General features: G+C 45.5%; 1 protein-coding gene across 1 annotated transcript; it reads right to left on the bottom strand.

Annotated features, from left to right (window-relative positions):
* Window positions 1–10,565: 10,565 nt before the first annotated feature.
* CALHM3 (calcium homeostasis modulator 3) lies at window positions 10,566–16,173 on the bottom strand. Its single transcript, XM_006879961.1, has 3 exons — window positions 15,887–16,173; window positions 12,533–12,788; window positions 10,566–11,057 (listed from the first exon to the last, which is right to left on the bottom strand). The coding sequence occupies exons 1-3, from the start codon at window positions 16,171–16,173 to the stop codon at window positions 10,566–10,568; spliced, it is 1,035 nt and encodes a 344-aa protein (XP_006880023.1).
* Window positions 16,174–22,613: the final 6,440 nt, after the last annotated feature.

Raw genomic sequence — 22,613 nt, 5'->3', positions numbered from 1 at the left:
GATGGTGTTGTTATTGATGGAGGTGACGGTGACAGTGATGGTGTTGATGGATGGATGTGATGGTAATAATAGTGGTGAAGATGGTACTGATTTTGATGGAGATGATGGCGGTAGTGGTGCTGAGGTTGGTGTTGCTCTGGATGGAGATGGTGGTGAGGATGGTGGTTATGAGGTTGGTAGCAGGGGATGGTGGCAGTGGTGGTTGTAGAGACAGTGGTAACACAAGCATGGCATGGAGGAGAAAGTTCTGTACTGGAGTCAGGGTTTGGACTGGAGCGATCTTTATGTTCCTTCCTCCAAGGGCTGGGAATTACAGGGCTCTGAGTAGGTGTCCTTGTATTTAGCACCATGGTGGCACAGTGGTTTATCATTCATCTGCTAACTAAAAGATCAGTAATTCAAACCTCCAAGCCACATTGATGGAGAAAGCTGATTGCATTCTGCTTCTATAAACCCTGTGGGACAGTTTATTCTGTCCTATAGGGTTCCTATTGGAACCAGCTTGATGGCAATGGGTTTTATAGGGCCTTGTGTCTGCCAGTGTTTCTGTGGTCTGTCTGTGTGTTCATAGCTTGTGGATTGCAAATCCTTTCCTGGCTTCTTATCTGGGCTGAGGCAGAACCTACCGAGGGTGTCTCCATGGGGCCATGAATCTCAGGGGCTTTAGCCCATTGTTAGAGTCACTGTGTATTCTAGTGTATCCCAAATAGGTTATGGAAGGGGAAGAAGACTGCTCTCTTTAGCCCTCAGGCTGTAGGCTCCTACAGGATTCCTGTCCAACTCCTGGAGGGCATCCACAGGTGGATGAATGAAGAATGAAGGAACCCAGCCAAGGAAGAAGTATCTGCCCTGGACATCATCTACTGTAACACATTAACTGTTGGTTGTTGCTATTGTTAGGTGCTGTTAAGTCAAGAATGACTCCCTAGGAACAAAAGATTTGAACCCTATTCTTTCCTGCACCATCCTCACTCTTCCTGACACTCAAGAGCCTATTGCAGCAGCCACCATGTCAATCCACCTGGTTGAGGGTCTTCCTCTCTTTTGCCCATCTTCCACCCTTCCCAGCACCATGTCCCTCTCCAAAGAATAGCACCTCCTAGCAACATGTCTGAAGTATGTGAGGCGAAGCCTTATCATTCATGCCTCCAAAGAGCATTCTGGCTGCACTTTCTCCAAGACATACTGTTCATTCTCTTGGCCATCCATGGGATGTTCAGTGCTCTTCTCCAGCACCACAGATCAAAGGCATCAATTATTTTTCTGTCATCCTTATTCATTGTCCAGCTCTTGGATGCATAGCAAGTAATCAGAAAGACTGTGGCATCACTGTTGTTGTTTTGATTGCCTTTGAGTCGAGCACGACTCATAGTGACCCTATGAACAAAAGGCCTGAAGCTCCTCTACAACTATCGATATTTATCAAAGTTCAGAGTTTCCAGAGGCGTTTTGTTTAGGAAGTGGAAGCCACTCTTGCTTCCAAATCCTTAATAATTTGGAAAAATTCCTAACTAAAGATTTTCCCAATGCAATGCGTCTGCTTATTTCCTGACTGCTGGTAGCAAGGGTGTTAATTGTGGATTCAAGCAAGAAGAAGCTGTTGATAGTTTCAATAGTAGATGCATTTTATATCCTGACAAGGGATCTGAGCTACCAGTTGAGCCTGGTTTAGTCCAAGGGGTGATAAATGCGGAGGTTGCAGTGGTGCAGGATGGCCTGCAGCAGAGCATGTACCAGAAATCTGTCTTAGCAAACCTGCCTCCCGTTTTGTGCCTTTTCTGCAGTCTCTTGAGTTGGCTGGCGAGCTGTGGTGGCCTAGTGGTATGGAGCTGCACTGCCAAATCTAAGGCATGCAGTTTGAATCCAACAATTGCTCCGTTAGAGAAAGATGGACAATCTTCTGCTATGTGATTTACAGCCTCTGAAAAGGCACTGAAGAGTCAGTTATGCTTCAGTTTAGACTCAGTTTAGATGGTACACCACCGCCATCACCAAAACAACGAAGTTGGCGGCAAGTGCGACTAGTAGAGTGCTGGTGGCCCGGTGGCATCTGTTTTGTGTTGATAACCCCAAAGCCAGAGATTTTAATTTACCGACGGCTCTGAGGGAGAAAGATGGGCAGTCTCCTCCCATAAACATGTTCACTTCAGAAACCCAGTGAAGGGTCTCCTTGGTAGAAGTTGCCTCAATGGTTGGTTTGACTTACCTTGGCTACAGGGGTGTCTGTTCCAACCACTCATATCTGTGTTCTGCACATTTGCATGTAAATATTATTTTAAAATTATTTAAAAATAAAATTTAAATGTGATTTTCACAAATGTTTACAGAGAAGTTAGATTTTCATTAATTCATTGTTGCACATTTTACCCCCTCTTCCAGGCTCTGGTGGCCTAGTGGCAAGAAGCTGAGCTGCAATCCAGAAGGCACGCAGTTCGAGGCCACTAGCTGTTCCAAGGGAGAAGAATGGACAATCTCCTCCCTGAGATTAACTGCCTCTGAAAACCTGTCAGAGGGTCAGCTATGGGTCAGTTCCAACTAGGCAATACACAACAACAACAATCACCACCCTTTCTTTTCCCTCCTGCAGCTCACCTAGTTTTTAATATTCATTCATTGTTCATTTTAAAATCCTTGTCATAAAAAAATACTGATTACATTAATGACATTTTAACAATCTGTCAGTCTTATTATCTGAAAGGTTTTGGTAACATTTTTCATTGAAAATAAAGAAGGACTGTTAGAGTCTTTAAGAGATCATCTAAAAAATTTAAAAATTAAAAAAAAAAGATCATCTAAACTTTTGTAAATATTTAAATGGCTGTGGAAAGGAGTTTTAAATTTATCACTTGCTTGGGTGGACGCTTCAATCATTTGAGGAGATATTCATTACAGAGCCTATTCAGGTATTACACATGTCATTTTATGCATGAAATCTGAGATTTCAAAGTTGAGTTCCTGAAGTAAACTTGAGATTCTTGTGTTGTTGGGTTTTTGTGGTTTTTTTTTAATTCAGACAATTTTGTTTGATGTTTTGTGCATGTTTAGACTATTAGTCTCCTTTAACAAATTACCAAAAAGGAGAATTTAAAACAACAGAAATTTAATCTCTCGCAATTCTAGAAATGAGAAATTCAAACCCACAGCATCTGAGAGCAGTTCTCTCTCTAAAAGCTGTAGGGGAAGGTTCTTCAGTATCTCTTCTAGCCTCTTCAGGCCGTGATGCTCCTTGGTTCATGATAGCTGAACTCTAGTCACTGCCTCTCACATGACACTTGTTCCTCTGTGCCTGCTTTGTGTCTCTTCTCTTTTTAGAAGTTTGTGAGTCATATTGGTCTAAGATCCACCCTACCCCTTTGTGACCTCATGTTAAAAAATTACATCTCCAAAGATGCCACTTTTAAACAATGTCACATTCACAGTTATACTGAGAGTTTGAACTTCAATATATTTTTTTCTTTTTTTGGTGGGAGGATATGTCACAATTCAACCTCTAATATTCAATATTTAATATATTTCTTAATTCTTTGTCTTTTATGTTAATCATCATCATTACACAAGACAAATAAAATGCAGCCAAGTGCTGTAGGACTGACTTATATCTCCTCAAAATACACATTTGTAATAATATAAATGTGGAGTTATGTAGTAATTCCTTTTGGTTTCTTAAGTGACATACTTTGGACATGCTGCAAGGAGGGATCAGTCTTTGGAGAGGCACGTCATACTTGGAAGGGTGGAGGGACAGTGCCAGAGAGGAAGACCCTCAATGAGATGGATCAATTCATTGATTGGGGTAATGGGGGTATGTGTGTTGGAGACAATAAGATTGGCACAGGATAGAACAGGGTTTAGGCCTGTTGTACATAAGATCACTGTAAGTCGCAAGCAATTTGACAGCAAATAACAAGAAGAGGAAGAAGTAGTCAAAAAGTGGTTAGAGGATTAAAGTTGGAAGGCAACACTCCATAAGCCCATCATGGTCATAATCTGATATAAGGGAAGTTTCTCTAGTGTGTGGTCTATAATACCTTTTATCTCACAAGAGTTAAAAAGGGGGGAAAACGGAACTGAGTATGAGGAAACGTCAGTGTGACCAAGAAGAATTGCCAGGAGTGGAGTTCATCCTTTTGGACCTTGGTCTCTGCTTGAGAAAGCTCACTGACACTGGGAAAGATGGTGGGGTGCAGCTCCAGGCCTGGGATGGGAGAGGCCTGTTATGACCAACACCTAGTCATTTAGAACATGTGTGTTTTGTTGAAGTGACTCGTGTCCCTCTCAGAAGAGAAGCCTCCTGCATAGGCCTGGTCAGGAGGGCTGTCACTCAGCAGCAGCTATTCTTTAGATAGGGGAGGGTCTTTCGGAGCCACATGAGAGCTTCTTGTCTATGGCCCTCGGACCTGGGGGTGTAAAGTACACAGAACGAGCCATCACACTCTTCAAACAAATGGGAATGTGGATGGACAATGACAAAGAGGCTTAAGATGTTCAAACTACTTCTCACAGAGACTGGTTAAGAGGAAGGAGGCATGGCCTGGAACAGAGTGAAGAGGCTGGCAGAAGATATTTTCATGACCTTGAAGGAATGGGAGCGGAGAACCCAGACAGTGAGTGATTGGGTGCTCAGAAGCAAGACTTGATAGGACCATTTGGAGTGGCCTCCATAGCTCTCAGGCCAATCCCCCTCCTCCCGGGCTAAATTATTTCTCTATTTTGTTTTTGTTTAGTTGTTCATGCTCTATTTTTCCTTCCAGCCTAGAAAATCCATGAAGATTATGTGTCTTTTCAAGCCCTCATGGCATAGTGGTTAAACTCTTAGCTGCTAACTGAAAGGTTAGGCGTTTGAACCTACCCGCCATCCGAAGTGAGAAAACACCCTGGAATGGATTCCTATAAAGAACACAGTTGAGGAAGCCTCGTAGAGCAGTTCTAGTCTCCTCTAGGTGGTTGTTGTTGTTGTGTGCCACCAACTCAGCATCTACTCATAGCTGACCCATCAGTGGGGATTCAGAAGCTGTAAATCACACAGGAGGAGAGTGCCGTCTTTCTCCTGTGGCACAGCTGGTGGATTTGAACTAAGTGCCTTTGGGTTGGCAGCACGACTCTTTACTCCCTCTGTTGCCAGAGCTCCCTACTCTGCTCTATAGTTGGTATCAACTTGACAGCACCTAACAATGTACATTGGGGATATTAGCAGGAGGGGCTGGAAGACATCATGCTTGGCAAAGAAGAGGGTTAGCAAAAAAGAGGAAGACCCTCAACTAGACGGATTGACACAGTCTACTCAACGGCGCCTGACAATACCGGTCTTGTTCTTTAAGCGCTTGATGGTTGTTGTGTACCGTAGAGTCGGAACCAGCCCATAGCTGACCTATTGGTATATTTTCAGAGGGAGTTAACTGCACGGAGGAGATTGCCCATCCTTCTCCTGCAGAGCAGCTGGTGGTCTCAAACCTCATGCACCTGGATTGCAGCACAGCTTCTTGCTGCTATGACACCAGCGTTGCCGTTAGCACTCTAGGCAGTCAATATATGTTTGCTGAATGAATAAATAAAACATGCTTTTAATCTCATCCCTTCTCATTTCCTCCCTTGATGTCCTCTGACCTTCCTCCTTCTATTCCCATTTGTCAAAACCCTCCCTATCTCTCACGAACTCACTGTAGTCGAGCCGGAAACACGCCATAGCTGACTCTTGGTTGGGTTTCTGAGGCTGCAAATTGCCGGGGAGGAGATGGCTCGTCTTTCCTCCAAGGAGCTGTTGCTGGATTCAAATTGCCTCCTTTGGGTTAGCAGGACAACGCCCTACACAGACTATGCCAGCAGAGCTTCCACTCGATGGCTCCTACACGAAACCTCCCCTGATCCGCCAGTTTGGAGTAATTATTCTCCACGCTGAACCCTGTGGCCGGTGGCTTGCCTCAGTTACAGCATTTATGCCTCCTGTAGAAGGCAAGAATATTGACCACAGTTAGTGACTTCCCTCACTGGGCTCATGCTGATTGGACTACCTCCAAAGTCTCCCTCCTCCCTCTCCACCAATCACTGCTAGCTTTGTCTCAATCTTGCCTCACCCAGGGCCTTTTCAGATATTTGCATGGCCTGACCACAGCGGGGTGGGTGAGGGTGGTTGAACAGCTGGGAATGTCTAATCTAACAGGGCCCCTTGGCAAGAGCCCAGGAGACCAGAGATTGCCTATTGGAAGATGCAGGGCTTCAGGGGGCCACCCAGGGACTCCTGTGCTGCACCCCCAGGCCCTGGGGACCAGAAAGAACATGGGGAAACCCCGGGTCTGTAAGTGTGCAGCCACCACACACACAGCTAAACTGATGGAGATGATAGCAGGATGTGTGTGTGAGTCATCAGGGAGGGGCTCCACCAAAAAACCCTTCCGGTCTGGGCTGTCAGAGGCTGAGTAGCAAATTCTCAAGCAGATTTAACTCTGATGTTTCACAGATTTCTATCCTTGAGCTGGAGTTTAGGGAGAAGAATATGGCATCAGAATTTGAGGAAGACTCATTCATAATTATGCCGTATACAAATGACATAACCTTGCCTGCAAAAAGTGAAGAAGACTTGAAGCACTTCAAGCCTTCAGCATGGATTGCACTTCAACATCAACAAAAGAAAAATTCCCAGAACTGGATCAGTAAGCAACATCATGATATATGGATGGAGAATTGAAGCTGTCGAGGATTCCCTTTTACTCTGAGCCACAATTAACATCCATGGAAGCAGCATCTAGAAATCAAATGACAGATTACATCAGACAAATCCACTAATAAGGACCTCTTTAAAGTGCAAAACAGCAAGAATGTAACTTTGGTGGGTTTTTAAAAAATTATTAATATTAATGAACACTTACAGATACATTGGATTTCCATTCACTCATTGTTGAATTTTTCTCCCTGCCTTACCTTCCCCACCCCCAGTTTGCTCTTCTCTTTGAAAAGGAAAAGAAAAATTCTTTCCTTGTTATACAAGCCCTCTCCCCAAGTCCACTCTACTATGCAGCCCTCATTCTGGACTCCTGTCATGACAATAATACCTAATCATATATCCCTTTTAAACAGTTCTCTTCCTCATCTGTTTCAATGCAGTATACATTATTTATCCTCTCTTTCTTAGTCTCCCCTGAACCCCGATGTCAGTCCCTTTTTACAACAGTGGCACTATGCAGTATTTGTCCTTTTGTGACTGAGATATTTCACTCAGCATAATGTTCTCCAGGGTCATCTATTTTGTATAATATTTCATGAGTTCTTTGTTTTTCAATGCAACATAGTATTCCATTGTGTGAATATACCACAGCTTCTCTAGCCATTCATTTGTTGATGGGTACTTAGCTTGTTTCCAACTCTTTGCTATTGTGAACAAAGCAGCAATCAACATGGGTATGCATATATCTGCTTGGGTGGCAGTTATGATTTCTTTAGGGTATATTCCCAGTAGTGGAATTGTTGGATCAAATGGTATTTCTATTTGCAACTTTTTGAGAAAGCGCCATACTGCCTTTCATCATGGTTGCTCCATTTTACACTCCCACCAACAGTGAAGAAGGGTTCCAGTTTCTCCACAACCTCGCCATCATTTGATGTTTGCTGCTCTGTTGAATTTTGCTGTTCTTACTGGGGTGAGATGATATCTCATAGTTGTTTTGATTTGCATCTCTCTTAGAGCTAGGGATTCATGTGTTTGCCATCTGAATGTCTTCTTTGGTGAAGTGTCTGTTCATATCCTGTGCCCATTTTTCAGTTGGGTTATTTAACTTTATCTTGTTGTGGTGCTTGAGTATTTTATACATTCTAGATATAAGTCCCTTATCTGACATGTCATTACCAAATACTTTTTTCCCCACTCGGTGGCTTCCCTTTTTACCCTTGTTAGAGAAGTTTTTGGATGTGCACTTTGGTGGTTTTTAAAAATTATGTTTGGTCTCTATGTTTTTGGATATTTTTCCCTCTCTTTATTTTTCATTTGATCATTCTTATATATATTTGGCTTCGTAGCATTAAATCCAATTAATATAATAAAGTCATCCCAATGTCTCATCAACCCCTTAACTGTATTAGGTTGTCTTCCCTTCATCCAGCTTATATATGTACTAACTGTAACACCCCTTTCTTTTTCTTTTTTGCATGAAAGTTTATAAGTGATATTGGTTTTGCCTTCAAATATTCATCCACATTTTGTTTTGTAACATTAATTATAGTTAATTAATGTAATTAATTAATTAAAATGTCTGAGAAACTTCTTATTGTATATTACCTTTCCACCTACCCACCTTAATCTGTATTTTAATGTTTACACCTTTGTACCTCTCTTCTCATTTCTGGTAACATTAAAGATGTCTCTTTAAAGAATAAAGTGTCCCTGACCCAAGCATGTGAAAGTTGAACAAGAAATAATGAAGACTGAGGCAGCACTGGTGTCTTTGAATCGTAATGTTGGTGAAGAGTCATGAATATACCATCGCCTGCCAAAAGAACAAATTTGTCTTACAAGAAGGGCAGACAGAGTATTTCTTAGAAGCCAATCTGGTGAGACTCCATTGTATATACTTTGGGTATATTATTAGGACAGACTGGGGCATTCCCTGGAGAATGACATTGTTCTTGGAAAAGTGGAGGGTCAGTGAAAAACAGAATTGCTTTTTTTTAATTTTTAGGAATATTCTTAAGGAGGTGGATTGACACACTGATTATGACAATGGGCTTATGCACCACAGAGGTTGAGGGTGGTGCAGGGTGGGAGGGGTTTCATTCTCTGGTGCACAGGGCCACTGCGAGTTGGAGTTGAGGGTGCTTCTTAGAGGGAAGGATGATGAAACACCATCCCTTATCCTTTGAGCATGATAGGAGAGGCCTGTCCATAGAGAAGAGCATTATACTTAGAAGTGTGGAAGGTCAGCGAAAGAGAGGAAGACAAGGCCGACTGACACTGGCTGGAGCAAAAGAGTTAGCAGGGATGGTGCAGCACAGGGCAGGGTTTAGGTCTGTTCATAGGATTACCATGAGTCACGGTCAACGTAATGGCATCAACAACAACAAGAGAAATGAGAAAGGTGCAATCAAGCAGTTTTCAACTCTTCTTGACCCCATGTACTGGAGAATAGAACTCGATGCTACAGGGACTTCATGGCTGTGATCTTTCAGAAGCAGATTGCCAGCTCTTTCTTCTGCAGCACCTCTGGGTGGACTTAAACCATCAACCTTTCAGTCAGTAGCCCAACACTGTGCTCCTTACAATCTCTTTAGACATCACATACCTAGGGGGAACTCTAACCAGGGTGCTGACCTCCTGCTAAGAGCAGTTGATAGAGACAGCTCTGGGATGCTGGCAGTGGAACTGATGCTGGATCCTGTTAGAAAGGGAGGCATCCTTAGGAATAAGTCCTGCTGAGTGTAGGGCACAAGCTGGGGGGTGTGGAGATGGTGCTGAGTGGAGTCACAAGGGAGACAGCATCTGTGGCTGGAGGCCAGGCCACCCAGGCCAAGACAGGCACTGGGTGTTGAAGGAGACTGAACCAGGCAGCCCAATCAGCCCAGGGCTAGAAAGCAAATTGGTTGAATCCAGGGAGAAGATAGCCGAAAGGGTCAGTCCCTTATTGTTCAAAACCAGAAAATATCCTCAACAGGAAAATAGAAAACTATTCATCTTCAACAGCCAGCAAGAGGCACAAACTAGTACTTTTCAGAGGAAAACACCAGCCGAGGTTGCCAGAATTCTGAGGAGAACCTTGTTGGAAGTTGCAGGACATCAACCAGAAAGAACACTGGGAACAAGGATTACCAAAATTACTCAGAGATAATTTGTAGAGATAGTAGCTCAGAGTCCAGTCTGGAGTCTGACGTCAGAGTGGACTCTAGAATGGACAATGTATGGAGTGCTAGTGGCTAGTGGTAAGGACTTGCGCTGGTAATCCAAAGGCACATGGTTTGAATCCATCTACTACTCTGTGGGAGACAGATGGGCAATTTCTTCCCAAACGATTAGCTACCTCTAGAATTGGCAACTTAATTCTCTCTGCTTCAGTTTTCTCTTCTGGAAAATGGAGTAATCATACCGACTTCATAAGGCTCTCACGGGGATTAAATTAATTAATAGGTATGAAGAAAGTGAAACAATGCTCGACACATAATAACCATCATATAAGAATGTTTTTATTACCATAATTTATTATGTTCCAGACATCTAGGGCCCACAACTCACCACAGATCTGTTTAGACTACTCAAAATGTGACCCACCGCCCAGAAACATCAGCAACATCAGGAAACTTGTTAGAAAAATACAGCATCTCCCACCCAGCCCTAGATGCTGAATTGGAGACTGTGTGAACGAGCAAATCAAAGTTTTTGAAGCGTTGCTATAAAACACATAGTTGGCCACGCCCAGAAACCAGAGGAGGGTTGGGGCTATTTTGAATAAGCCAGAGAGGGTTAGGTCACCTGCTTTGGGGTTCCCATAACCTGGAAAGCCCATAGTCCTGTTTTCTCCCCCCCCCCCCCCCCCGCCTCCGGGCTTTTCCCTTGGGACACTGCCACTGTTCAGGTTTGGGGATACTCCCTACACGTCGGTGTGCTGGGTTAGCCCGGGACCTGGGACTGCTGTGGGGACCCGGTGGTTGAGGCCACCCCCCCAGAGCCCAGGGGGTGACGCAAGGTTCAGTGGTGGTTTTCTGGAGTACCATGTGCTCAGAAGGTGGTCCACCTGCTCCCGGCTGGCGATGGCACGCAGGTGGGTCTTCCCACTACTGCCATCCAGGCCCTCTTCGGGCTCGGGCACCTCAATGTGCTGGGGGTCCCTGCCTGCAGCGTCCTGACTCATCCCCATTGCCCGCATCTCGCTCTGCATGCTGGCGAAAAAGTGCAGTACGCACCGGTGCGCAAAGTCCCGCGCATGCTCGCAGCACGTCTCGTCAAAGAGCTTCTGCTCCAAGTCCACGTAGTTGCTCCAGTACCTACGCTGCAGAAGCACCGTCTGGTCGAAGCAGGGCCTCAGGCATCGGGCCAAGAAGGCTGCGAGGATGAGCAGCAGGGTGATACTCCAGCCGATGGCCTGGGAGGGGCGCACAGGGTTGGGGACAGGTGTCTGATATGGCAAGGGTTCTCCAAAGACCCACTCCTCACTTATTACTCCCAGCCTTTCTTAGATTAATCCATCCTCCAGTCATCAAATCATTCTTTTAGTCTGCCCCTCTATCCATCCACCTACCCATCATCTCTTCTCCCTTCAATTCATTCTTCCATCCACATCTGTTCAGCCATGTGGCCATCCATTGCTCTCTCCCTCCCTCCCTTCCTCTATCCATCCATCCATCCATCCATCCCATCATCAATTCTCATCTAATCATCTGTCCATCAAGCTGGAGAAGATAAAACCCTCCTTCCTCTTTATGTAGGAGAGATTGGGGTTCAGGAGGCGGAAGATTTGGCCAAGGTCACAGGCTGGACCAGAACCAAGCGTGTCCTATGGTCTTCTCTCTCCTGCACCACCAGCTGTATTTGCCATGAGCCTGTCTCAGCTTCCCACAGGAAAGCGTAGGTCTCTATTATTTGTATCCTTTGAGTGGCATTCTTTTTCCAGGTGCAGTAGATTTATGTAAATACTTTTCAGAGGACAGAGCCCAGGGCTGGGCTCTTGTGGGAGGGAGGATCGAGTTGTGGGATCTCAAGCCTAGGGGCTTCCCAGGATCATAGTTGGTTCCCCGTGGAGAAGCATTTGAAGGGAGAGGGGACCTGCATTATAGAAAAGGGGGTTAAGAGGGTCTGGGGTAATGACATATGCATTCAGATTCCTGCCTTGCCTTTTACGGGCCGTGGCTTTAATTTGCCTTCTGAACTATAAACACTTGGGACCTCATTTTTCTTATCTGGAAAATGGTAATGATTGTATCTACTTCATAACAGTGGTTCTGAAAATTAAAGAATGCAATAAAAAAAAAGGGGCCCTGATGATGCAAACAGTGAAGTGCTTGGCTGCTAACCAAAAGGTTGATGGTTTGAAACCAACCCAGCAGCTGTTAGGGAAAAAGAATTGCTGATTTTCCATTAAAAGCCTGTAGGACAGTTCTGCTCTGTCATGTGTGAGAATTGGCAGCACTTAACAACAATAACAACACATCTGAAATGCTTAACACAATACCTGACACATAAGTGTGCAATAAATGGCAATTATTACCTTTGAGGAGGGGGATGAGGTGTGTATGGGCAGCTCTGCCCTGCAGTCCAGCCTCCTGGGGGTGTGGGAACCCACTGTGCTGTGGGTGAGTCAGACGTGATGAGGAAATGACAGGCCAACACTGTGCTATGTTCATGTCCTTAAATCTCCAGCAGCGGGAGAGGCCTCAGGAAATCATTCATACCTCACCCTAGCCGATCTGAAACCAGTGCAGGGTATCTGCTTTAGTTGAGGTTGCCTAGCGGAGGGAGTCGAGGGCTTCAGGGAAGGAAGTTTGGGGCTCTCTGGTCTTGAACCAGCACTGATGCCAGATGCAATGAAGGGACCATCGGGGTGACCACCTCCCCAATTACCTGTGACAGGCACCGCAGGTAGCGAGACACTGCCTTTCTAGCAGGGCTGTTCCGAACCAGCTCATCCTCCTTGCAAGGCACCTTTGCCAAGAAGAGTTGCACCTGGCTGGGGGTCATATTGGCAAAATCCAGAAACTTCTCAGGGTCCACAGAGCTGCTGAATGCACAGACAAAGCACTTCCCATCGAGAAGGGCCAGCAGGATCCAGACCAGAGAGGGAGCCAGTGCTCTCTGCAGCACAGAGGAGCACATATACCTGGGAGCAGAGCAAAGAGAAGGTCATGAGGGGTAGCTAGGACACACTTGCAGCAGGAGGGTTAGAGGGGAGATACAAGGATGGACTTCCCCAGGAAGTCTGGCAAAGACCAGACAGTGTTATGTCAAAGCAATGGCTGTCGGTCTGAAAGGAGAGGTCCTAGTAGCAGAGGGCAGGGAGGGGCCCTGGGAATCCCAGCATTGAAATCCTAGAGACTTGGTCTCCTTCTTGAGGTGCCATTGGTATCCTGCCCACGCCAGAGGCATCGACAGCTTTGATGGAGCGTATCCTTTCTCTGCTGAGGGCTCTGGAGCCTCTTTCTGCACCAGAGTGGAGTAGGCAGGAAATTCTAGAGAGTTAACCAACAACCATCATGATGATCTTCAACCCAAGAGAGATAGGACCTGGTAGATAAATGGCCATCTTCCTCCGTCCTCAGTGGGATAATTCTGAGGTGTGGTCTATGGGTTCACAGGTGTGTTCAGAGGATTCCCAGAAGGAGCGGGCCCTGGTTGCCCACAGTGGCCACTCACTTGGTAACACACATTCTTTCCAGCGTCTGCTTTAGGATGAATAGTAACTAAGACAGTCCCTATTAACCTATTAATTAGCCTATTAACCTCTCAAAGGCAGCACTTCACACACCTCCAGCATCCTGGGAGCTGCCCCATGCTCAATCTCAGGAGGCTGACCATGTCTGTCCCTCTGGTGAGCTGGAATGGGTGTTGGTCACAGGATGGGAGGCCAGTGGAGCTGCACCCATGGGTGAACGGACAAAGGACACTCAGTGTAGGTAACCTGCCCTGTAAGGCTGCCTCTCAGGGAACGTGCACAAAGCAGAGGCTGCACACACACAGGGCACAGAAGCTTCTGACTTGGATTTCATACGAAATTTAATACGGCACATGCTGAGCTTGTGTGCAGAGCGAGCACGCATACGTGTGAATTATTAACACGTTGTAGGCAGTGATCATTCCAGGGTCTGACGGGCAATGCAGTCAGAAGATGGAACTGGTGGCTTGTAGGGATGCCATTTCACACCTCTGAGGAAACATCAGTTGTTCATGGGAGCTCTGGTGGCTTAGTGATAAGGAATTGTGCGGCCGACCCTCAGGTATGCAGTTCAAATCCACCAGCTGCTCTGCAGGAGAAAGATGGACAATCTCCTCTCATGTGATTACCGCTTTTGAAAACCCCTGGAGGAAGGAGAGCTCTGGTGGCCTAGTGGCAAGAAGCTGCAACTATAATCCCAGAGGTGCACGGTTCGAATCCACCAGATGCTTTGCCGGGAAAGGAGGGGCAATCTCCTCCTGTACCAGTCAGATCTGATTTGACGGTACACGCACACAAAAATAACAAAATTAAAAAAAAAAGAAAACCCCTGGAGGATCAGTTATGAATCATTTCTGACTGACTAGTACACAATTGTTTATCTTGAAAAACAGAGGAAAGTAGACCCTGAGTGGTCCTAAGTTACTCCTGCCGGTGCTCACAGACTTGGAGCACTTAGTGTTGTCTGCCAAACACTAAAGGCAGCTTTTCAAGCTAGGGCTGCAGAGTTAGAGCCTTGTGTTTGCAAGCCCCTGGCAATGCTATTTCTGAGCTGTGGGAGCTTGGCCACATTGCTCAGCCTCTCAGGACCTCAGGTTCTCTGTTTGTTTCAGGGAGTCTGATAATGCAGTGGTCTCAGGATAGAGATAGGGTTTGGGAATTGAAACACATGAAGCCATTGGTACAGAGTTGGCTCTCAGGGTCAGCCAGCGAGCTGACCAACTGATTCCGGAGAATCAGAGGATGAACCATGTTAGACTCTCACACACAGCAAACCAACTGAGGAAATTCTATCCTGGGGAGCTTAGAGCTAGAGAGGGGGCAGCTGTTAGTTTAAATCATTGCCTCTCATTCCATGTAAAAAACATGGCCTGGCACATCATGCATTTGAGTTATAATCCATGGTCAGTGCGGCTGATAAGACCTGATTGATTCTCGGGAATCTTTATCATTCATACACCACAGGCACTGGGACAGAAGGGTAACAGATGACAGGAATAGAAATATGCTTTCAAGTAGCGAAGAAATGGAGACAGTCCAAGCGCCCACCAGCAAAGGAATAGAGAAACTACGGTACATTCACACTGTGGAGTACTATGCAACATAGAAAAAAACAATGAAGAATTCATGAAACACTACACAACGTGAATGGTCTAGAGGACATTAGGCTGAGCGAAAAAAGTCAGAAAAAGTAGACAATAAAAATGAAAAAAGTAAAAAAAAAATTCAAGTACTATTAAGACTACTGCTGTAAAAAGCTAGAGAAGGTTTACCTACAGAACCAAACTAGTGCAGTTACCAGAGAGGGGAATGCAGAGAGCAGAAAATTGATAAACGAACACTTGATGGATTGGGAGCAGGGAAGGACAACGTGGATGGGATGGATGATCAGACATGTGCATTGTAATTGGTGTTGGGCATGAATGATTTGGGAGTAAAAAGACAATAAAAGCATATAACGGGGAAAATGTTTCTAGAACGAAAATAGGCAGACAATGTCCCAGGGGAAAGAGGGGGCACACCTGGGAGTATCTAAAGGTCGGGTGGCTGGAGTAGATGATGGCGCCCATGGGGGTTGTTGGGGTTTGGGGGTGCAGCTGGAAGTGGCTGTGAGCAGTGGAGGAGCCCCTGGTGATTGTGATTTTGTTGGGGGCCTTTGGAGAGACCGTCTCTGCTACAGGGTAGAACTGCTTCACAGGGCATTGCTGGCTTTTCACGGAAGCTGGTTGCCAGGCCTGTTTTGTGTGGCTGCTGGGTGGTTTCAAACCATCAGCCTTGTGGTTACCAGCCAAAGGCAAACTGTGCCACCCAGGGACTTTGATTGGGGTGTTGATGTGCCCCTGGAAGTGTCTGTGAAGGTGAATAGTTGGAGAAAGGGGGAGCTCTGATAACACCTCTGGTAGCTGGGTGGCTGGGACTTGGGGTGCATCTAGGGTACACATGGGGAGTTTGGGGATCCCCTGGAAGCGCCTCTGGGCAGCTGGGTGGTTGGGATGTGGAGGCACACCTGGCCATCCCCTGGCTAGCTGGGTGGTAGGGGGCCGCACCTGATGATGCCTGGGTCCTTCTTCCGGTGCCCCACCGGCCGGCACCACTCCTCCACCATCACCACAGACTGCCGATTGGCGAGGAGGCCGCAGAGGAAGAGGGCAAGCGGAGGCGTGAACAGGAGGCCCAGGCCGTAGAGGGCATTATAGCGTGCCAGGCAGGGGCAATTGAAGTCAAAAGAGGAGTACAGCTTGACCGTGATCGCAGCCAACAGCAGACAGATGCCGTTCATCACAGACTCCGAGTTGGACTGGAAGTGCTGGAAGAACATGCGGAACTTATCCATGGCTCTAGCTGGGCGGGTGAGGGCAGCTGTCGACCAGGCAGTGAGGGTTCAGCCTCCTTCCGGGTAAGTCTGGGCCCACAAGAGGGTCTTGTTTGTCTTCCAAAGGCCTGAGGGAGTAGGGCAGAGGCTGTGTCTGAACTGGAGCCCAGACTCCCAGATCCAGTGGCGTATTTAAGGCAGACCCAGGCTCTCTACAAAGGCTGCCCAGCTGGGCCTCCTTATCCCCTCAAGCCACTCCCCTCCTCTCGGGGACAATGAGCTGCCTGGACAACTGCTTGGTGACCAGCCAGCCCCATCCACCTCTAGGCAAATGGGCCCCACCCTGTCACCCTATCCCTCCCAAGCTCACTCTCTCTTGTCTCCTGGATTTGGATTCTTAGACCAAAATTACTGGGGCATTCTGTGGGAGACTGGGAAATTCTGAGTGTAATAAGGCAAAGATGCTGATGAAAAGCCAATTAAATTTTCTGTTCTTGGTTGAAACCAGCCTAGTCTGGAGAGATTTCATGTTGGCTTTTGTGCTGAGAGGAGCCAGGCTGTTGTTTTGGTTTCTGTGAGTGAATTACTTAATATTTCTCGTCATAGTCTTTGTAATTCCTAAAAAACAACTAGTGGAGTATGCAAATGATATGCTTGTGGCCCACCAGAGGATTGGCTAGCTTGTTAATAATGTAAATAAGGTGCATAGCACACTTGTAGGGGTGAAGCCATGCAAATAAGGTATATAGAACTCTAATGAGGAGATTGGTCAATTTTGTCATCCCCTTAGACTTAAAATGAGCCATCCCAGAAGTAACCAGGAAGACCTTGCAACCAAGACAATGAAATAGAAATGGGCTGTGTCTTTTGAACCTGCGGCCCCTGTGCTGGGAACCTTCTCAACCCAGGAGCTGGAAACACAGAGCTCTAACAGTGGAGATGAGGAGAGACTGTGAGGGATGATAAGAAGTAGCAATAGTGAAAAAGAGCCAGGAGCAGGGCAGGAGACGGGGCATGTGGTGGGCCTCCAGCCCCACGGAGCAAGAAAGCTAAACACCTTCCGGCAGGAGACTCCTTGATGGTGTGGTGCACCTCCAGGTATTTGGTGGAGTTAGGTTTTCAAATCTACAGAGCTAGAGAGGAGAAGGGAGCCAGGGAGAGGCCTGCCATTGGGCACAGCTGAGAAGCATCTAGCCTGAGTGAAAACTGCATCCTCAGCATTCTTGAGTCTGAATTGTAACTTGCTACTTCCTTAATACACGGCACAAGCATTGATTAAAGTCTGCGAGTTCTGTGTGTGACTCAAGACTGTGTGTTTGCAATGAATTATAGAACCCAGCAGAGTACTGAGTGCTGTGGGAGAGAAGGTTGGTGTTGGGCCTGGTAAAAGCACTAGAGAGTGGAGGCATGTCTGACTTCCGCCTCCTAGGAATCAGCCTTGGGCTATTGATGCAGGTAACGATTCTCTCTTCTTCATGAAGTTACATGAGGTCTGCTGCCTCTACCACACAGTTTACAGTTATCAGCAGAAATGGAATTTGTTACAGTGGTTTCAGACTCATGAAAGCATGAGATTTAGTGAGAGAAAAAAGGAAGGACCTGGAAAGAACTTTTGTTCTTAGAGGGTTACTTTGGTTGAAGGGAAGTATGCTTTGTTTTCTGCAACTGGGGAGAAAAAAAGAAAATCTGTACTTTCTTGGGGCAAAAACCATTTACTAAAGGAGGTGTTTGACAGGGGACCAGTGTTTACTGGTCAATGCAGATAGAAGCTCAACATGCAAGTGAATGGGCAGGTAGGGAATGTGTGGAAAGATAATGTTTGGTTTGTTGTTTTGTTTTTTTTAAAAAGAAGCTGGCACTTCACCAAACAAGACATTCAGATGGCGAACAAACACATGAAGAAGTGTTCAAAATCCCTAGCTCTAAGAGAGATGCAAATCAAAACAACTGAGACATCATCTCACCCCAGACAGAATAGCAAAATTTAACAGAACAGCAAGCAACAAATGCTGGTGAGGTTGTGGAGAAACTGGAACCCTAATTCACTGTTGGTGGGAGTGTAAAATGGTGCAACCACTGTGGAAAGCGGTCTGGCGCTTTCTCAAAAAGTTGCAAATAGAGATACCATTTGACCCAGCAATTCCACTACTGGGAATATACCCTGAAGAACCAGAACTGCCAAGCAAGCAGATATATGCTTACCCATGTTTATTGCAGTTTTGTTCACAATAGCAGAGTTGGAAACAACCTAAGTGCCCATCAACAAACAAATGGCTAGAGCAGCTCTGGTATATTCACACACTGGAATACTATGCTGCGTTGAAAAACAATGAACTCATGAAATATTATACAAAATGGGTGACCCTGGAGGACATTATGCTGAGTGAAATATCTCAGTCACAAAAGGACAAAAACTGCATAGTACCACTGCTGTAAAGCGGGTCTGACATCGGAGTTGGGGGAGACTATGAGGGGATAAATAATGTATACTGCATTGAAACAGATGAGGGAGAGAACCATTTAGGAGGAATATATGATTAGGTATTATTGTCATGACAAGAGTCCAGAATGAAAGCTGCATAGTGGAGTGGACTGGGGGGGCATTGTATAAAAATGAAATTTTTTTCCCTGCTTTTCAAAGAGAAAAGCAAACGGGGGGTGGGGAGAGTTGGGCAGGGAGGAAATTGTACAACTATGAATTAATGGAAATCCAAAGTCTCTGTAAACTTTCATTAAAATAAATTAAAAAACCCACTAAGGTACACTTGGGGGAAAAAAAGAAGCTGGGATGTTTTTCAACAGGTTATGTGTTTATCTGAACGTATTATGCATAATGAATGTTTCTTCTCCTTAGTGTTCTAAAACAAACCTACGTATGTAAGTATTGAATATTACAGAAGTGTGCTCCAGCGGCATAGTCCTTTGGGAGCTGCACTGCTAACCCAAGGCCTCACATCCCTGGTGGTTTGAATCCATCAGGCACCTGTCAGGAGAAAGATGGGTACTTTCCTCCAGTGCAATGGATTCCCTTGGAGACGTACTGCAGGGTCACCTGTGAGATGTTCCCAACTCAATGGCAATGGGAGAGAGAGAGAGACCACAGAGTGTGGAACTCCACCATCAGTCAGTACTTGGTTGCAAATTCTTCTAGGGGAGCTAGAATTTGTCCAAAAGAAATGTAGGCTGTTGGTTTGAATGTGGCAGCCCTATGTATAGAGTTTTGGGGGTTTAGGTAGAAAACCTGAGTCCCACTTACTCCATTTACATTTGAAAAGACATGTAGACCCAGAAATACCTTGAGAATAGGAGATACGCATTTGAAGGAAGTACCTGTAGCAGGAGGAAAAGGTTTGTGTGCGTGTGTGTATGTTTGTGTTTTTCTTTACGTTACTTTAGGGAATTGACACCTGAGGGACAGGCCTCCAAGTTGGCGTCCTCCACTGGTGTAACCGCCAGCTGAAACCGACCTGCGGGTTTATACATGTTCTAGAGTGGAATCTGTGTGGATTAAAAGAGGAGCAGGGACACGAGAGATTGGAGCCAGACAAGATTTCCTGATCAAGCCCAAATTTATTCGATGAATTCTGCTATAAATAGGCAGCGAGTAGGCCGGGCTGCCAGGGAACCCAGCCCTAGGTTATCGGTTTACAGAAGAGAGGGAGGGGCATGCCCCAAGGTGTTGATTTACAGGTGCTGATTTAAGAGGTAGGCATAGTCCCAGAGATGGACAGGGGTGGTGGCTGCATGGCTTCCTACACACTGGGACAAGCTTTTATGTTTTTTGTTTTGTTTGGTCAAGACATACTTTTTTATTTCTAGCAAGCAGTTTCCCTTTTGCTTTCGTTCAGGCAGGAAGAGTCAGTACCCAGTAGAATTAAGACAAAGTGAAAGGGGGCTGGTGAGCAGACAGCCTGGTATACTCGCTTCTCAGGACCACCTGGGTCCACTTGATAATGGACGTATGGGAGGTGCAGCAATGAAGAGATGAGTTGAGTTTGGACACGCTTCCTTGGCACCTGTTGACCTAGCCCGCAGAGGCTAGGCAAGAGTTGAACAGAACCTCCCTGAATAAAGTAAAAGAGGTTTGATGCCAGGAGCTTCATAAATGACTACAATGTAATGGCCTTGCTCTGCACAGTCGTTGTGTACCATCGAGTTGGAAGTGAGTTATAGCTGACTTCCTGACACACCAGGAACCATTGCAGCAGTCACTGTGTCAGCCTACCTGGTTGAGGGACTTCCTCTCCTTCGCTAATCCTGTGCTTTTCCAAGCATGATGTCTCTCTCCAAGGAATAGCCTCTCCCAGCAAACATACCTGAAGTATGTGAGGCAAAGCTTTATTATCATCTTTGCCTCGGAGGAGAACCCTGGCTGCACTTTCTCCAAGACATGTTTGTTTGTTCTTTTGGCAGGCCACAGGATATTCAGCACTCTTCTCCCACACCACAATTAAAAGGCATCAATTCTTCTGTCATCCTTACTCATTATCCAGCTCTCAGATACATAGCAAGTGATTGGAAAGACCATCGTCTGAATCAGAAGCACCTTTGGACTCATCTGGTTGTTGTGTACTGCGGAGTCAGAACTGACCCATAGTTGACCCCCTGGCAGGTTTTCAGAGGCAGTTAACCACATGATAGGAGACTGCCCATCCTACTCCTGAGGAGCACTTGGTGGATTTGAACCCTGTGCCTTCAGGATTGCAGTGGAGCTTCTTGCCACTAGGCTAACTGCTGACCTTTTGGTTAGTAGCACATTTAACACATTATCCCATGAGAGCTCAATACTACCAACCAGGGAGAAATAACCTTTCTTAGAGCAATCAGCCATGAAGATCCAAAGAACAGCACTCGTCCAGGGATAATGAGTAGAGGAAGGGAGAGGAAGCAAGGACAAATGGAAAGAAGAAACACAAGAGGAAAGGGGGAAGAGTTGCATTGTGGGGATTGCAATCAATACCATGAAGTAAAATGTATATGAATTGTTGAGTAGAAAAGCAATTTCTCTGTAATTCAAATAAAAATGTCATTGTGTTATGCACCATCGAGTTGAATCTCACTCGTAGCTGACCTTCCAGATTTTCAGAGACTCTAAATCATACAGGCGGAGATAGCCAATCTTTCTCCTGTGGAGTAGCTGATGGATTCGAACCGTGTGCTTTTATGTTGGCAGCTCAACATTTTACCACTTGGACATCAGATAAATAAATAAAAACTAGCAAGAGAGAGATATATATAGAAAGTTACTGGCTTGCATATATTCATGTGTCTCTCCTTAGTCTCAAAATTCCTCGAGAAGTCAAAAGAGAAACCTCAAGGGAGCTCTGGTGGCCTAGTGGCAAGAAGCTACACTGCAATCCCAGAGGTACGTGGTTCAAATCCACCAGATGCTCTGCTTGAGAAGGAGGGGCAATCTCCTCTTGTACCAATCAGATCTGATTTAATGGTACACACACAAAATAATAAAATAAAAAAAATTTGAAAAAAAAAAGAGAAGCCTCATTGAATAGCTTCCTCTTTTCCTGATGAGTCTGGGGAAGGGTAGAAGAAGATGCTGTTGTAATTCTGTGATTCAGCTATGAGTAACAATTGTTAGCAGGGTGAATTGTAATTTCAAAGCTGTAATTATAGCAGCTGTACTTGTTAAAGAGTAGACTGAGGGGGAGGCGCTGCTGGGCTGGAGGACAGTGACCAATCCTGACATCCCTTAAAGGATTTGCTATGCTGCTTCTTGATGAAGCTCAGAGGAAGAGCATAATCTTCCCTTGTTACATCTGATCAGATGCTAGAAGTTGTGAAGATGAGACGGCCTCTCAGAGAACCTCACCCAATCGAAAGCAGCCAACTCGAATGACTGGCATCTGAGTCATCTCACCTTGAGCACTCTTTCGGCCTCTGCAAGGACTAATTGTTAAGGGCTATCATGGACAGGTAAAATGACGAAGACAGGGGTGGTTAATCCTTCACTTACTTATTTACTTTTTTGACAGTTCTTCACTTATTAAAGGACCAGTAACTACAAGAGTCAGGAGGTGGCTTATGGTGCACTGAATTACTTAATATGGCACCTTTAGCCATAATTTTCCTAGAATGTAATAATGTGAGAAGCTGGATTATATGAGGTAGAATGTAACATCAGGATTGGAGGAAAACTCATCAACAGCCTGTGATATGCAGATGACACAATCTTGCTTGGTGAAAAAAGGCTTGAAACACTGACTGCAGAGGATCAAAAACTTCAGTATCAATGACACTTCATTATAAAGAAACAAAATTCTCACAACTAGACCGGTAAGCAACATTATGATAAATGGAGAAAAGATTGAAGTTGTCAAAGATTTCTTTGTACCTGACTCCATAATCAATACTCATGGAAACAGCAGTCAAGAAATCAAAAGATACGTTGTATTGGGCCAATGTGCTGCCAAGAATCTCTTCAAAGTGCTGAAGAGCAAAGATGT

The sequence above is a fragment of the Elephantulus edwardii genome, unplaced genomic scaffold (assembly GCF_000299155.1).
Source record: "Elephantulus edwardii isolate Elephantulus edwardi_28Jun2011 unplaced genomic scaffold, EleEdw1.0 scaffold00006, whole genome shotgun sequence".
In the NCBI taxonomy this organism is placed as follows: Eukaryota; Metazoa; Chordata; class Mammalia; order Macroscelidea; family Macroscelididae; genus Elephantulus; species Elephantulus edwardii.
The sequence above is the reverse complement of the archived record's forward strand: the minus strand, read 5'-3'. Positions and strand labels throughout refer to the sequence as shown.